Source organism: Tenrec ecaudatus, chromosome 1 (genome assembly GCF_050624435.1).
Source record: "Tenrec ecaudatus isolate mTenEca1 chromosome 1, mTenEca1.hap1, whole genome shotgun sequence".
In the NCBI taxonomy this organism is placed as follows: domain Eukaryota; kingdom Metazoa; phylum Chordata; class Mammalia; order Afrosoricida; family Tenrecidae; genus Tenrec; species Tenrec ecaudatus.
Genome location: NC_134530.1, coordinates 18,156,396 through 18,174,839, shown reverse-complemented (window position 1 = coordinate 18,174,839; position 18,444 = coordinate 18,156,396). Strand labels below are relative to the sequence as shown.

Here is an 18,444-nt window from a genome sequence, read left to right as displayed (position 1 = left end):
TCGGCCACTCTGAATGATAGAAAACAATTAGTTTCCCTTTTCTAATTTCAACTGAAAGGTTATATGCCCTTGAAATTTCACTCCCTTGAAATTATTCATTAATAAGGATAACGGGGTGCTGGAGGAATTTCCCATAGCTGTAGTAAAATAAATGATTAAAGACCGGACAAGCAACACAAAAGCGAGACAGACAAACAGTTAATGGTACAGACTGAGCACAGAAGATGGCCACGTGTCTGCAGACTCCCCGAGGCGCCTAGTGCCTCCCTGTCCGACCAGACCCAGTCTGTCGGAGTTTCCGTCCGGACTCTAACCGGAACTTCCCAGGGGAACAGGAGGAGGTCTCCCACTCTGAACCCGACCAGTGACCTCTCTGGCGCGTCCGCCTCGGCCGTGTTCTGGTCCCAATTTATGGCGCCACCCAGAAACCTATCCGGACTGAATTTCTGAAAAACTCCTACCTCAAGGTCGGTCTGTGCGTCTGAGGCAGAGGCCGTGCTCTCACTCCCACATCCCGGACGAGCCCCCAAATGTTAGATTGGTGAAAGGAACGCGAGCTCACCTTGGGCGCACGGAAGAATTACGACCAGTTGAGATGCAAACACCACAAAAGGAGTTTATTTGCTAGCTTGAGCTAGGGCCTTTTTCCCTACACTGCCCTGCGCAGCAGGACCTTGCGTCCAGAAGGGAATCAGCCCCGAGTTCTTTGTTCCCTGGGCTTTTATGGGGCCAGGGATGGGGAGCAGTCCAGTGTTGCTGTTCTTTAAACTTATTGGAGAAAACTTCTGGCATCAGCGTTGTCCAGTGGTGGTTGGCGAGTAGTTCCGCATGTATTCTCTTGACTGGTCCATTGGGGGATGGTGGTTGCTGCTCCCTACTGGTCAGTCTGGGACAGGTGATGCCTTCTCTGACAGAATTACCTCAGTGTCCAGCAATCTGAAATTAGAGCTTAAGCCTGCCCCAGACTTTGGTTTTATATAGCCTGTCATGGTGCTGGTGCCGGCAGTTGTAAACCAGGACCCCACAGGTGCTTCAGCACTCAGGGGCACATCAGGGAAAGTCCATGAGGCTTCTGCTCAGGGAGGTCTTGCAGAAAGTGAGCCTTGAAAGCTAAAGGAGGGACCTGGCTAAGGCAGCTGCACCCTGGTCTGACCTTCAGAAAGCTGGAGACTCTAGACCTAGAAAGGCAAGGCTCACTGAGCCATTTATCCCTGTGCCCTTCAATTAACCCCACATGTGTTTATCAGCCAGGTTGGCACAATAAATTAACTACCTCACTGTTAGAGCCAGATCCTAAACTCAATCTTAAAACAATCAAATTCTATTCTTATCTTAACTTATCCCGTATGGTCTCAGACCTCTGCATCTCCTCAAGTCAGGGCAGGAGCTTCTACCAGCTATTTTGACCTCAGCCAACCATTTTCACTAAGCAGCCAGGGCTCAGAGAAATTCAAGAGGCGATTTTGCCACTTGAGCTCAAAATTTACATTCATCACAATCATGCTCACCATTTCAGACAAGATTAACTAAAGGCAATAATTTCTAGAAATGAAAACTTTAAATCCCCCTATGCTTTCCAGAAAACTACCCAATAACTCCAGGGCCATGTCTGACCTCTGGCTAGCCAAAGAAAAACTACCATGAGGCAGAGGTCAAGGAAGCATCCACTCTCCATCTTTACGATTTGTTTCTCCAGTACCCCACTCCCAAGGTACCATAATGTGTTAGTCTGGGTTGACTAGGGAAACAAATTCATAGACAATCATATATGTGTAACAGAGAATTTTATACCAGAGAGCAATTGTACATTAAGAACACATCCCAGCCCAGTCCTAATCAATTCCATAAGTGTGATATTACCCCACATAATGATCCTAGTCCATACATTCCTCTTTAGACTAAGGCAGTCATGTAGTGATGCTCAATGTAAGAAGATCACATGCCCATGGATAGAAAGTTGTGTGCATCCTGTAGCAGTGGAAGCATCTTTGTGCTGGTGTGGGTCTCCACGTAGTTCCTCCAGCTCCAGGGCTCTGGTTCCATCAGAGTAGCTCCATGTGGCTAGTATTCACAAATATGAAGCAGAGAGAGTGTCCCACCTCCGGTAAGCAATTTATCTTCTTCATGGCTCCAAACAAGGTTATCAAACTGTGGTCTGATTGACAGGCTAAAGTCCATCCCTTCATTGTTAATAGTCTCAAATTGACACCAGATTATGTAACTAGCACACAGACGAACCCCTTTGAGGAACACTTTGGCTCTCCCTTTCTCTGTCTGGTTACCTTCACAGGGAATCTTTTCATTGTCCTGTTCTTTATTACTGACTTCCACCTTCACATGCACCTGTCCTTTGTCTTCCCATCACTTTTTTTGCAGAATGCTGCACTTCACTACTCTTCAAAGTTTCCGCTGAACATTCATAGTAAAGTAATTGTCTGTGTAGAATATTTTACCCAGACATGTATTCGTTCATGCTTTTTGAGGATTTGAAATACTTTCCTCTGACTGTTGTGGCCTCTTATTGGTTTGTGGTCACCTGCATTACCAATGTTAATTATCGTCTGCACAATTTTACTTGTTTGTGATATGAATGTCAATATTTGATCACTTCCAAATTGTGTTGGGTTCACCTTCCTTTTGAAATGATACAGGCATCTGCAAGCCAGTTGGTCTGGAATCTGTCGTCCAATTTCTTTTAGATGAGCGCAAATGTGCAGGGATGCATTGGTTTGTTGAAATTTTTTAATTAATACTCTATCAATTCTTGGAAGCTTATTTTTCACCAATCCCTTTCTTTGGAGCAGATTCAACTTCTTCCTTCAATCCCAGTGGTTCTTGATCATGTTTTATCCCTGAAATGGCTGAACATTGACTAATTTTTTTGGTAAGGGGACCCATTTGTTTTTTTATGTCTCCTTTTACTGCTTCCTGTATTTTTCAATATTTTATTCTTAGAATCCTTCAATATTTCCACTTAAAGCATATGTCTTTTAGTCAGAAATAAAGTGCATGCTTTCCTTTTCCTATTCTTTCTTACTATGAAAGCCCTCTGAATCCTTCCTATTCATCATGAATGACATTGCTAGTATTTGAAATTCCAGCTGGCAAACTGTCCAGCATTATAGCAACACATGGGTGAGATTACTTCACAACCTGTTTACCCTGTGAAAAATAGTAATTTCCATAGCTTTCCCAAAGAAAGTCCTTTTTGGAGATGAGTTGTCATGATTGCTTATAATATAGATACATAGATAGATAACAGAATATATAACAACATAATAGATATATTATATATTGTAATATACATCTGTGTTATCACAAGTTTAAGATAGTATCAGGTATCATGGATCAAAGACCCAGAACAAAAATTATATATATATATGTATATATAATCATATAGTGCCCATGATTAACCCATTCTTTCCTTCCTTATAACCTGTCTCTCTTGATACCTTTCCTCTCAGAAAAATATCTCATCAAATCAAGTAATGTAATGACCAGACTTAACAGTCACAGAAAGGACAGTCACAACCTTCAGGTCACCTTGGAATAAAAGCATGTTATTCAAGAAGACAAAAGTCAGCAGAAAGATGTACTCACACTGTGGATGGTGGTATCAGTGTCTCTGAACTAACCCTTCAAGGAGAGTCCTTACTTTCTGCTGATCGAGAATGGCCAAGAGACGTACAGATGGGTCACTAGAAGTAGCAGTGAGTGGTGCCACTCCCATTTCCACCCCTTGGTTCCTAGACCTGTGAGTCTTGGCTATTGGAGCATTGGAACCACATATTGAACATTGGTTATAGCATATACAGCCTCCTGCAGAACACTGTCCCAATCCTGCAAGGTATTGCCACCTAGCTGGCATTGTGAGTGAGTTTTCAGCAGGCCAGCCCACGATAGCATAAAGCCAAATACTTCAGGATGTTGGACAATCTGGGAAGACAAGTGTATTCCAGGAGCTCACACCCATCATACTACTTCATTTCCCGGAAAGTGATTTTTTTTGAGGCAATGTTCTGTGTGTAAGGCATTCTGTAAGTCTATGAAAGATAGCTTTGGCAGAAGTACTGTGCACAGAGAAGGCAAATCAGTATCAAGAAAAAAGCCAAACTCAGTGTCATTAAACTAAATCTGATTCATAATGACCCTATTGTACATGTTATATTTGCTTTTGTGGGTTTCTGAGACTGAAGAAAAGAAGAAATCCAAGGCTAGAGGGTCAGATGACAAACTGCCAATAGCTCTCAGTATTGGCAGGCAATATGGCAGGCCATTGGATCAAGTCCAAATAATAAGAACTCACTAAGACAGACGCAATAACAAGGCACATACAAACAGAATTTTTTCACAGCATCCGCTTGTATGAGAATTGGAATACAAACTCAAAGAAATGTCCTTGCATATGCTTCCAGGCTGTGACCTGAGTGAAGAGGTTACAATCCACCCTCGTCTTCCTACAGGTAATTGACTGTTAATAACAGATCCCACACTGCCATTGATGACATTGAGTTACAGAACATTGTGAGGGATGTAAGGCCTTAAATACCAATTCACTGAGAATACTGGCCATTCAGTTGACACAAACCAACTCTCAAACACATGCTTATCTGGTCCAAATCAAAATTCTCAACAAGACTTCAATTTAAAGAAAATAATGCAGAAGGTCTAATATTTCATATGATTTGATCATAAGAAACAGGTTATTCAAAAAGGAAATTGAAAATTTATATCTGAACATTTTCAGGTTTGAGAACAATAATTATACTGTTGCCGTGGGATAATAGTATGCTGATATATTATTTGATTAGCAGTTGAAGATGATTCATATTTGAATCTGCAGTGGCCCTAAAAGAATTGCCTGTGGATGAGAGGATCTTAAGACAAATGAACACCTTTGAAAGAAATATACAGTCAACACTGGTGTATTATGTATAAAAAAGGAAGCAGATTAAATTGGGATTGTAAGCAATGAGCGCGCTGAGGAAAGTAGGATTTAGATCTTCACGATTTTCAGCTCTCTGTCTCATCAGTAGCTCTCTAATCTAGACATTGTTCTGCTTTGTAGAGAATAAGTTTCAACTGCAAAGTTTCCCTAGGGCCTGCTTTATGTCCTTGTTTCTAAGAGTGTAGATAAAGGGGTTCAGCATGGGTGTGGCTACAGTGTACATCACTGAGGCTATCGCAATGGACTTGGAATTTTGAGTAGCAGCAGAACTGAGATAAACCCCAAATGCGGTACCATAAAACAAGGAAACCACGGATAGGTGGGACCCACAAGTGGAAAAGGCTTTGGATTTGCCTCCAGCTGATGAAATTTTCAAAATGGAGGACACAATCTTTGTGTAAGAGAAAAGGATCCCACTGAGTGGAATAACTCCCAGAACCCCAGCTGTAAAATAAATTACTAAGGTATTGAGGAATGTGTCAGAGCAAGCAAGTTGAACTACCTGGGTAAGTTCACAGAAAAAATGGGAGATTCCCAACTCTGTACAAAAGGACAAACGCAAAACCATTAACCCATGTAATAGAGCATCCAGTACAGTCAATAACCAGGAGGCCAGAAGCAGGAGGCCACATAACCTTGGGTTCATGATGACCGTGTAGTGTAGTGGGTGACAGATGGCCACAAACCGGTCATAGGCCATCACTGTCAACAGGAAATGATCTAATACTCCAAAAACCATGAAAAAAAACATCTGAGCAATGCAGTGTTCATAAATAATAACTCTGTTCTGCATCTGGATGTTCAGCAGCATCTTGGGCACAATAGTGGAAGTTAAACAGATGTCAGCAAAGGAGAGGTTGGAGAGGAAGAAGTACATGGGTGTGTGGAGGTGGCTGTCCTTGATGATGGCCAGGATGATGAGGAGGTTCCCAGTGAAGGTGACCAGGTACATTGACAGGAAGAGTCCGAAGAGGAGGGGCTGCAGCTCTGCCTCTTCTGAGAGTCCCAAAAGAATGAAATGTTGAAAATGTGTGTGGTTTCTTGGTTCCATGTAGCTGAAGAAACTACTGGAAAAGAGAAAAGATCAATGATAACAGCTATAAGAGGTTAACTTTGGTTTAACAGATACAGTGTAAATTTTATTTTAGCATGCAAATCAATTCCAATATATCTAGATGTATACCCTTCAGTTGAGAATTTCATAAGTCCCGAATGCTCCATCTTTTGACAGCATGCCTGACTAGCCTCCCTTTCTTTGAATCACATGTATTTTTAAAAAGCAATATAAATTCTACAAATTCCATGAAACGTTGTTTGTTCATTCAACAAATGTGTTTGACTAATTTTGTACACCAAGTATTCTTGTAGTCACTGCAAATAGCAATAAAAATTCTAAACAATTGCCCTTATTTCATAAGTAGTAACAGAAGTATTTCAAAGCTAATGAGAAGCCAACTAAGTTGTATCTAATGATGTCTCCTCATCTGGAAGGAAGAAGAAAGATAAAAATTGAAAGACACATGAAATGAATGAGGCTAAGAGCCGGATGGAGCCTGCCAACATCAGTCTCCACATTCTGAAGGCCAAGAACTAGATGGTGTTGGTCTGCAAATACCACCTGATCTGAAAAAGTTCACATTAGTAGGTCCTAGATAGAATGGGTGGGTGAGGAGGGGAGTTTGTGGAATCAAACTCAAAATCAAACAAGATACCAGGTTTGCTGTCCAAAAGAGACTGTTGGAACCCCAAAGACTATATCCCCTATTTTCCCAGTCCAGAACTGAACGCACATCCAGCTATAATATTTAGATATTTAAGATCAACAGGGCAGATTTTCCTCAAGAATGGAGTTCAGAGATCTAGGCAAGAAGAAATGAACACAAGAAATATAGAAAAGAAGTGGGATTATAAGAGATGAATTGAATCAGAAAGATTAGGAATTACTGAATGCCTAATATGTCTGTTATATAAACCTTTATCTAATTCATTCATATATATATATATATATATATATATATATATATATATATATATATATATATATATCCTCAAATGTTCTTCTAGGACTTGTGTGTATTGAAGGTGGAGGATGATTCCCTCAAGTTGATGCAAACTCATATTGACCCTATGGGATAAAGTACAACTGCACCTGTGGTTTTCCAAGACTGTACCTCTCTACATGAATAGAAACAGAATCTTTCTCCTGAACAGAGGCTGGTGGTTTTGACCTTGCTGTCAGCAGCCCAAAGGGTAACCAATGTGCCACCAGGGGGTCAGTAGACTATTAACAACAAGCTAATGATTTATAATTATTGCCTTTATGAAATAAAGTAATGTAGAGAAGTAGTAACAAAAGTAGATGACCCTCAAGGAGATGGATGGACACTGTGGCTGCAAAAATATGTCCTCAGAAATAACAATTGTGACCATGGAGCAGGATTGGGCAGATTTTCCTATTGCCATTTTCATGTTTCTAGGAGTCACAACAACAACAAAAGGCTATACCAAGGAATGGAAAAGCTTCATTATAGAACAAACCCACTGCCTAGAATCAATGCTGACTCATAGCGACCCTCCTGCCGGTTTCTGAAACTGAAACTGTGTAAGGGAATGGGAAGCCCTATCTTACTCCCACGGAGCTGCTGGCGGTTTCCAGATGCCAACCCTGCAGATGTCAGGCCAACGCATGAGCACTACTGCACCAGGGCTCCGCTTCGTTGTACAGTCATCTTTAATAAGGAGGCTTTGAATAGAAAATCAGAAGGTATTTAGGATGCTAGGCAAACAAAAAATGTGAAAGCAATTTAGCCAAATAAATAAGTAGTCAAAGTCTTCAGTACAAGAATATTTCTCATATGTTGTGGCAATAACAAGGAGGATGGTATGAATGAGTGAAACAGGAAGCAGGATTGAGTTTCCAGTTAGTGGTAGAGAAAAAACAAGGATCTGATGATCGTGATGACACAGAAGACACCATGACATGGGGTCTCAGAGTTCAATGAGTGTTCTTAGATGTAATATTGTATCACACCACTTCACAATACAGTGGATGTTACTGCATGAACCATACTTGGTATTACATTGTTATATTATTATATTATTCTGAGCCTGGTGGGACAAATGGTGAAGCACTTGATTGGTACCAAAAAGGCTGCCAGTTGCAGCCACATCAGAGGAGTCTCTGAGAAAAGCCTGCTCGCTAGCTTCCTAAACGCCCCCGCCCTGAAACCTTAGAGAGCGGTTCTGCTCTGCACGCACATGTCTGCCATGAGCTGGAACTGACTTGATGCAACTAACTACAACATGCTATTTGTATGTACTGATAAAAGGTACCGAAATGATGCACGATCCAGCTTTCCATAAAGCGACCTCTCTCTCCTGTTTGGAATAACATTTGCATGTTCGGATTATAGGAGATAGTTTAAGATGTTTGCTTAAGATATTTGGTCAATAGTTGTCTCTTCAGTCGTACCTTCACCTACCTCCTCCACTTTCAACCATAATGGTGCATTTTGCACAAGATGCTGAACTGATCCAGGAGGGAAACACACTCTACAAAGGAACCCATCCATTTTGCCCTCCTCTGAGAACTGAATTACATAATTCTGGGATTCTAAGGGGACAGTCATGGTTGTGGGAATATCAAGGACAAGTCAGCCCTGGCACAGAGATCTTTGGTATTGTTATTCTTCCATGTAATAGGGAAAGAAAGAAAGCTAGTCTACTGAGAGGGAAAATGGTGTAGACAAAAAGAGAAGACAGGAGATTATTAAAAGATATGAAAGAATCACAGTAAAGAAGACAGCAGCCTCACAACCCCTACTTCTAAATCCCACAGCACCCAGAACAATAATATAACTAGACAAATGTTTCAAACTTTAAGACATAAAAGGATTCCTTACTCTCATAAGATGCTATTCAAAAATGAGTAAGTGATGGAAATATTCATAGGAAAAAATAGAAGAGAATACAACAGAATATTTCAACTTTTTTGTCAAAATTCTGTGTGTTTGGGAGACATTTTTGGTATAAGGACAACAATTGTTTAACATGTTAGCAAAATAAAAATGGATTCTGTCAACTTTTAAGAAAATAATGAAATTAATTCTGTACAATCTCTTCCAAAAAATAAGCATATGGAACATTTCCAAACTTATTCTGTGAAGTTAGCATTAGTGTCATTTCAAACAAGATTTAGAAATTGTAGCAAGATTGTAGATCATCATCACTCATGAACAGAAATGTAAATATCCTCAGGAAAATTATAGCAAATCAAATCCTGTATGAAAATAATTGTACACTGCAACTAGTAGGAGTTGTTTTAGGAATTAAAGACTCATTCAAGATTTGAAAATCAGATTATGTAATGTCTTACATTAGCTACATAAAAATAATCATATCATATCAAGTGAAGCACAATAAGCATTTGATAAAAATTAAAATAATTATTTGTGCTTTAATTTTTCCACAAACTTCCTTACATTCATAAAGAACATCTATTAAAACTTGCAAATAGGGATCATGCTCAATGTTGAAAAATTAAACAACTTCTCCTTTAGCTCAACAAACTGTGAAGAATGACTACTTTTATATTGCTCTGCGTGTCCTAATGAGCACAACAGCAAAAAATTAAAAATGAGAAGGTATACAGATTGGGAAGGTAGAAATAAAGCTCTCTCTGTTCACAGAAGTCTTCATGTCTACAGAGAAATCCCAAAGAAACTACCATAAAAGTATACAACAATGAATTGTTTTCTACATATCAACAATCAAAGAGAGCACTTCACAAATAATAATAATACATAGAAGTTACTTTAACAAAAGTCTGGCAAAGTTGACAGAATCTAAGCTACAAAATACTTCTAAAAGAAGAATTAAAGATATCCTTTGTTTATGAATTAGAAGGACTCTAATTATTGTGAGAATATAAATCCTTCGCAAATTGATCTGTAGGTTTAACACAATCACAATAAAAAACAAGTTAATTTACAGCTAATGATAAAAGGATAGGCAAATAAGACACATAACTCCTGGTTCATAAAAACAAAAAGAAAACCCTAATAAATTGAAGCATGTGACAAACATTAGGCAAAATGCAACTGAAACACCGTCTCTAAAATGCTTGACCAGTTTGCTTCAACACTAACATGATCCTCAAAATAAGGAAGTGCTTATCAGCCAGAGGAGTCTAAGCAGATTGTGACCAATAAATGCAATGTTGGATTTTTCATGGATATTAATAATAGAGAATTGCAGTTAAGGCTAAAGAGAATTACCTTACTGCAGTTGCATGTTTCTGTAATTATAAATGTGTTCAAACAATAAAATTCAGTCAAATAAGAGACAGGAGTTAAATGAAAACCCCTTGGAAACAAGCTTCACCCAGACGCCATTGCACGCGTTGGACAAGCAGAGTCACTGTGGCAACTCTCATCTTCATCATCCCTTAAATTAAACTTGTGATGACAGTTTCAGAGAGGAAGTAAGGAATTAAATAAAATAAGTAATTTAACATATGGAGCACTCCTTCCATTACTCAGTGGGTTTCTGGGTGAATTATATTGCAACACGTTGCACACGATGCATCCCTCACTTCTCCTGTGCTATTTCCACCTTTTCTCTCTGCGTGGATTTGGCAGCAGCAAAACTGGGTTGCTTGCATTGACCAGGACGATTTCTCCACAGGGCGAGCCTGACTGCACACACCCTCTGCCACAGTCTCTGTACCGACTCCCCACAACTTTCAGAATGTCAGTCCTGTGGTGAGAATACGGCTATTTGTTATCTCACTGCTGCCCACGTGGCCACACTCATCAGCCACTTTTCATTCCTGGCCTTCAATCGTCATCAGATATGAACTATTTCATGCCATTTCCTAAGCATAAATTACAGTTCTAAAAATGATCCCAATATTGTTGCCATGTTGTCACCTCCTTCAAGGATCAATATGATTAAGAGCATCTCTGTGGATTTTCACTAAACCCCGTAGAAGAGGCCCGGGATATGACCCACTTCACCAGGATTGTTGAACCTTCTTAGGATATGGCAATCATTTACATATTTTTTACATGTCTGTAAAGCTGTACGATTCCTGAGAGAATGAGCAATGTCTTCCCATTTATTGGTTTCCAGAGTACAATTTAGTGCTAAATAAATATTCCATGAGTTGATGGATGAGCAAAATAGGTTGCATAGTGAGCTTACATAGATCCTTCTAACAACGTGGGAGAAAGAGATGTGGTGAAACTAGGATGAGTGCTGTTGAGAGAAAGAGGTTGGCTGTGCAACGTGAAGAGTATAATCAATGACACTGAACTGTACAAGCAGAAATTTTGGACTTGGAGACTGTTCTGTTGTGCATATCTTTGCCACAATAAGAAAGAAAACTACAGTTCTAACAATGACTACAGGGAAGAAGAAAACATTCTAGAATTGAATATGGTGACACTTTGACAGCTCTTCTTGCTGTGATTGAATTACTGCATTGTACAGCATGTGGATGAAGTGCTAATAAAACTCTTTTTACAAGTTTTGAAAAAGAAAGAAGTTGCATGAATGAACCAACATCGGGAAGAAAGAATAGAGAAAGAAGACATTCAGTGTATCGAGAATCATCCTCCAGAACCTGGGACTTTAACTTAGCGGGACTTTGTATTATTAAAATTGATTTATAGGGTAGTCCACTTTATATCCCCATGGCTAGCATAGTGAGGTCCCTCACTCACACCCCATCCCAGCACCTGTGAGGCTGCTACAGGTCATCCAGGTGTTTTCGTGGAAGAGTCTCTGTCCAACAGCGCTGTGTCTTCCTCGTGCGGCTGCTAAAGTGAGAAGTGGTGTCTGCAGAAAGGGCATGAGGATGTAAGTACTCGTGAGGGCTCTGGAAGATGAAACTGAGTTTCCTCACCACCTGAAACTGTCAATTCCATGAGTGTGGAGAGGTGAAGTATTTACAGTCCTGTGGCTGGAGCGGAGAAATCCCCATGAGCCTCATTAAGGAAGTAGTCCTTTGTTTAACGCAACTTCAGAAATTTACTCCTCCGAATCTCAGAGAAAAACAAAAAGAAAACTTTTGCCAATTTGACCCTGGGGAGACAACTTACAGCTCCAGGTTCAACTTTTATCCCATCGAACTCCTTCTTCCCAAGAGGTTGTCCTTCATGTTTAGGTGTGTCTATAGCATCCAGAGTAACCCACAATGGCTGTGCTATGGGGGCATTTCCTTCTCTGGACAGCTAAAGAACACAGCTGGACATAATTCACTGAGGCATCCGAGTTTTATGAAATATTTCTGGCACATATAACTCCACACAGGGTAACCACTGTATTTTTACCACATCTTTCATTATGATTAATTGACAATAACACTTGAATAAAAAGAAAGTCATCCTTCTCAGTCAGGTATCGGCAGAGAGGACTATTGAATCGTCTGGAAAAAAAGTCTCTACACATTTACAGGACACAAAAAAGAAGATAAAAGATGGAATAATTTTAGATTTCTACCTAGACAGGAATAGGTTCTTCTATACCACTGTTTCATACTGTGGGAGACATATGCGATCTGACTCCATTGTAATGGGCTAAACACTGAGGGTGTTATATTAGTTGCTGTGGGTTTCTGAGACTGTTTCTTGTTACACAAGTAAAGGTTCATGTTTACTCAGGTATTGGCAGAGAGTACATTGGAATCATCTCCAAAAAGTCTCTAAACATCTACAGGACACAAAAAAATGAAGAGAAAAGATGACGCAACTTTAGATTTCTACCTAAACAGGAATAGAATCTTCTATAACACTATTTCATACTGTCGGAGACATGCCCCATCCAACCCAATTGAACCAGAGTGAATAATAAAGATATACAGCAGAGCAGCAAGGGGAGCAAAGCAACTAAGTCCCTGATACATACCAAAAGTGGAGTTGGGGGCCAGGGCCTGACACCCCAGAACTCAAGTGGAAGCACTCATAAAGATCAATATCCAGATCTGACACAGTTTCAGGCTTTTCCGTTTGGGCTGTTGGTTTTCTATCTGCTTTTTCTATTTTGTTTTATTGTATTAGCTGTTGTGGATTTATTGTTTGTCTTCTCTTTTTGATGTTTTCCTCAGCTTTGTTATTGTGTGTATTACTGTCTATCTGTACAAGATAGGTGGGATTGACAATCCGGAGGAGAGAACAATGGGACCAATGGTTCCTGGAAGATGTGGGCGAGGGAGAGATGGGGGGAAAGAGGAGGGATGGCAACAAGGGAAGAATAAGATCTCAAAAATTGATGCTGAAGAGGGTGTAGGATGTTTGAGGGCTCGATCAAGGACAATGTAGTTGAAAGGAATTATCAAAACCAAGCATGATAGTAGGACAGGAGGAAACTAAATTGAAATAGAGGATAGAATTAGGAGACAAAGGACATTTGTAGAGGCCTAAGTATATTTACATACAATCACAGGGGAATAGATCTATGAACATATATTTATTTATAAAGTATTAGGTAGTGGATGGACATTGGGCCTCCACTAAGTTCTCCCTCAATGCAAGAACAATTTCGTCTACGAATATGGCACTCTATGATATTCACCTTCCCTGAAATGATCTCTGAAGACAAAACGGGTGCATAAGCAAATGTGGTGACAAAACTGATGGTGTCCAGCTATCAAAAGACATAGCGTCTGGGGTCTTAAAGGCTTGAAGAAAAACAAAGGGTCATCTAGCTGAGAGGCAACAAAGTACACATGGAAAATGGATATCAGCCTGTGTGGTCATGAGGTGTTGATGGGTCAGGTATCAGGTGTCAAAAATCCAAAACAAAACAAACAAACAAAAATCATATCAATGACAATGAGGGGAGGTCAGAGCGGAGACCCAAAGCCTATGAGTAGTCAATTGGACACCCCCTGTCAGAGCGGCCACAAGGAAGGGAAGAGCAAGTCAGATGCAGTGTAGAACCCACTGAACACACCATGTTCCTCTAGTTCTTTAATGCTTCCTCCACCCCCACTATCAAGACCCCAATTCTATCTTACAAATCTGGCTAGACCAGAACACGTATACTAGTACAGATAAGAACTCATAACACAGGGAGACCAGAACAGATAAACGTCCCCAGGACCAATAAGGGGAGCAGTGAAATTAGGATCAATAAGGGGAGCCGTGAAATTAGGAGAGTAAAGGGGGTGTGAGGAGTAATGGGAAACCAATGACAATGATAGACATATGTCCCCCATCCCAGGGGGATGGACAGCAGAAAAGTGGATAAACTGAGACAGCAGTTGGTGCAAGACAAGAAAATAAAAAGAAGAATTAATAAATTATCAAGGATACATGAAGGCAGGTGGGGTGTGCGGAATGAGGAGCTGACGCCAGGGGCTCAAGTACAAAAAAAATGTTTTGAAAAATATGATGACCACATATGTACAGGTGTGTTTGACAAAATGGATATATGTATGGAATGTGATAAGAGCTGTAAGAGCCCCCAATAAAATAAAATTAAAATTAAAGAATATTTCATATATACTGTTCAATGTGTATTTCATATAATCATAGAACAGAATATCTCATATAGGCAATATGTTATGAGTATAATATATTTCACATAACTGAATACACTAACAGGAGCCCTGGTGGCATAGCGATTATGCATTCTACTGGCATCTGAAAGCTCACTAGTTCAAAACTACCCTCGTCACTCGGTGGGACAAAAAAGAGGCTTGCTAATCCTGCAAAGAATAAAATTCTTGGGAGTTCACAGGGGTAGTTCTACCTTGTTTTTAGGGTCCCTATGAGTCAGCTTCAACTCAATGTCAGTGAATTTGGGTTTCCTTTATAAAACATAAATGTAAACAAATAATTATATTATTTGTTACAAAGATAAGTTGATAATGTAAATCAGATTGATATACTGAGCCCCAGGTTTCTATATTACGAGTGGAGAAGTACTGAGACTTCTGTATGCATCTTGTGATTGATCCAGTCGACATGAAGGTATTAGGAGAGGTGAGCACATTCAGGGGGGATCCATTGAAGCCAAATGCTAAAAGATGGGGAGTGCTTTTGGTCCAAAGACCAGGATGTGAGAAAGCATGAAAGTTCGACAAAATCTTCTTTCCTGAATTAATCTATTTTTTCACTTTACAAAACACAAACAACAAAAAGATTGAAAAGTGTCAACGTATGACTCTAGATTACAAACTGATGTTGAGCAAATAAGAATAAATAGACATTTGTTTTGACTAAGATAATTGGTTGTTGTCTCGGGATTCACATGAATTGACTAAACATTCTCACAAGAAATGGCCTGTCTTTTTAAAAATTATATATAGAAATAGTAACAATGATGAGATAATCCCTTTTTAATTTTTCATTTTGAATTACATAAGGGTTTACATTTCAGATAATCAGTTTTGTATTTGCTAGCTTGAGCTAGGGCTTCCCTCCCTCCACTTCCCAGTGCAGCGGGGACCCAGCATCCAAAAGGAAATCAGCCCCAAGTTCTTTGTTCCCTGGGTTTTTATGCGGCTAGGGACCGGGGGAAGTCCGGTGTTGCTGTTCTTTAAACTTATTGGAGAAAACTTCTGGCATCAGCATTGTCCAGTGGTGGTTGGTGAGTAGTTCCACGCATATTCACTTGACTGGTCAATTGGGGGTGGTGGTCGCTGCTCCCTACTGGTCATCTGGGACAGGTGATGCCTTCTCTGACAGTATTACCTCAGTGTCCAGGAATCTGAAATTAGAGCTTAAGCCTGACCCAGACTTTGGTTTTATACAGCCTGTCATGGTGCTGGTGCTGGCAGTTGTAAACCAGGACCCCACATAATGAAATTAGATTCCCAAAATGGAGAGATAAAGGCATGAAGTGGATGGCTTATAACTTTCATAGGTGAGGGAGTATGTTCATAGGATTATGATGTAGGTGGTTACATAAGAATAGAATACTTTTGTTTAGTTCACTTGTAGAATGTTATGTTTAAGTGAGGGTGACACATGTTTTAATCGCATGCATTTTAGTTTTATCCTGTTAGACACAGAGATAATTGCATTATTATTTGAAAATTACATATGGCCAAAAAGTTGTGTGAAAGTGTCCAGGTGACAAGGGGTGGTCTGTGGTAATTACATAATCCGGTGTCAATTTGAGACTATAAAGAGTTAGGGGTGGAGTTTAGCATATCAATCAGGTCACAGCTGTATGACCTCATTTAGAGTCATGATGAAGATAAATAACTCATTGAAGATGGGACACTCTCTCTCTCTTCACATTCCTTATGACAAGCCACATGGAGCTTTTCTGTAGAACCAGAGCCCTGGAACTGGAGGAGCCATATGGAGACCCACACCAGGACTGAGATACATCCACTGCCACTTTATCCACAAGATTTAATATCCATGGACCTGTTATCTTCCTGAATTGAGGATCATTGCATGGTTGTGTGAGACTCAAGAGGACTTTATGAACTGGGGTCAACATATAGGGTAATATTGGAATTATGGACTTGATCTGGACTGGGCTGGGATGTTTTCTTAAATGTACAGTTGCTCTTGGATATAAAGTTCACTCTTACACACAGATGGGTGTCTTATGAATTTGTTTCTCTTGTTAACGTCGACTAGCACACTCTGCGAGGCCCATGAGGATAAATTCTGACCTTTGGGGGGGGGCAGTTCCTTCTTGTTTCTATGTGGTTGATTAAAATGCTGGAAAAGGGAGACCAAGTCCACTGTCAAAGGGTGAATTCTGAGGGTAACTGTGGTGGTAAATCTTTACATGAGCAGACTGCCTCATCTTTCTCCTGGAAGGTTTGAATTGCTTAACTTGGGACTAATTTCCTAGCACTTAACACACTGCACCACCAGGTATTCTTAATATCACAAAATGTTTGTAAAAATGTTTCTAGACATTTACTAGGTGTGTGATATAAGCTTTAATAAACTGTCTGATATAGCCTAGAATTAAGCGTCATCTCAGTAATGAAATGTGAGCAGAAACTAGAATAGGACACAGATGACGACTACTTCCTTTAACTTGAAACAACCTAAAGTTCTCAGAGATTTGTTATGAATGCAATCTGCAAAATTCATTACAGGACATGAAGACTCATCACTGGGAAACCGGACCTTCTCATGAACATTTTAATTCTTATTCCTGTTTTTCAGAAATAAAATATTCTACCATTACATATTGGTTGATGATTGAGTTTGAAAATGTGTGCATGGGCCTTTACAGACTGTATAGGGATTATACTTCCACTTGGATTTTTCTGAAACAGCTCTTGTTTTAAATTTCAGACCCAATGGACAACTCTCTTTTCTACCATAGCTCTACTTGGGTATTTGTTTTGTTAAAAATTAAAGCAAATGAGAGGGGAAAAACAATGTTTCATGACTAATTCAGGAAATGCTTCTTTCTCAGAACAGCTACCCTTATCTACAGGTATGAATATGTGGAGGGTAAATCAGCTACAATCATTAGAAGGAAAATAAAGTATTCAGAAGTAAATTTTTTGTTCATTCAAATCGTTTGGGGATGTGTGTGTACTCTTACTAAAACTTTTAAAATTACTAATTTTTCTTTAATTTAGAGGTGTGTGATATTATATCGAATTTTTTTCTAAATAGAGAAAATTATATATTACACCTAACTATTTGACTTCTAATAGACAAACATTTTAGATTTAAAAACCATCATTGTTCATCATATATGCTATGTACAATAACACATTTGCTTCCAATAACTTTTGATTGGACAGTTTGAATTCTAATGAACAAAAACTCTTTCTTTTGGAAAAATAACTCTTCCTGACTGCTAAGTTTTTGTTTTATGTTGTACTATTTCTTGAAGCAAGCATACTTTTAATTTTATTGTGACAAGGTCTTTTATGTGGCAGTTGAGAAATGCTTCCTAAGCCCTGAGCTCAACTCTTTCAATTACCACTTTGTCTATTAAAAGTCGTAGCAACCAATCAGCTTCCCTATACTTCTCATCCTGACACGGTTCTTGAAAATGATCAAACGCATGAACATCCACCACTTCATTCCTCACCAAAAGTTAATCTGTTGGTGGTAATATTTTACATAATAACATTGTCAATTCACTTGAGTTAACAGAACCCTTGTTACTAATAATAGTAGTAAATTAAAGAAAGTACAGTGAGTAACACTTGGAGAACTTGTCAGATTTTATAACAACTTTTGGAAAATTCATCCATATGATTTTCTCTGCAACCACGTTCAGAACAAAGGTGTTAGATTTCCTTCTCTAGAGAAGCAAAAATCATGATACTTATAAATATAATAAACAGAAATTTTTATATCAAGAAAATAGCTCACACAGCTACAGAAGTGGGTAAGTCTAGTCTGGTTGCAAACACGGTGTCCGATGTTAAGCAGTGGACTTCTCCTGCCACATGAAGCTTTGTCGGTTCAGCAGTAACATCATGGCTTCAAATGTGGATGAATTCAATGACATTAGATGAGGCTTCGCACTGGAGATGAGAGCAAATACAA

The 18,444-nt window shown here is 39.4% G+C and overlaps 1 protein-coding gene across 1 annotated transcript; it reads right to left on the bottom strand.

Annotated features, from left to right (window-relative positions):
• Window positions 1-5,078: 5,078 nt before the first annotated feature.
• LOC142446133 (olfactory receptor 7C1-like) lies at window positions 5,079-5,999 on the bottom strand. Its single transcript, XM_075547910.1, has one exon. The coding sequence runs from the start codon at window positions 5,997-5,999 to the stop codon at window positions 5,079-5,081; it is 921 nt and encodes a 306-aa protein (XP_075404025.1).
• Between the last annotated feature and the right edge of the window lie 12,445 nt (window positions 6,000-18,444).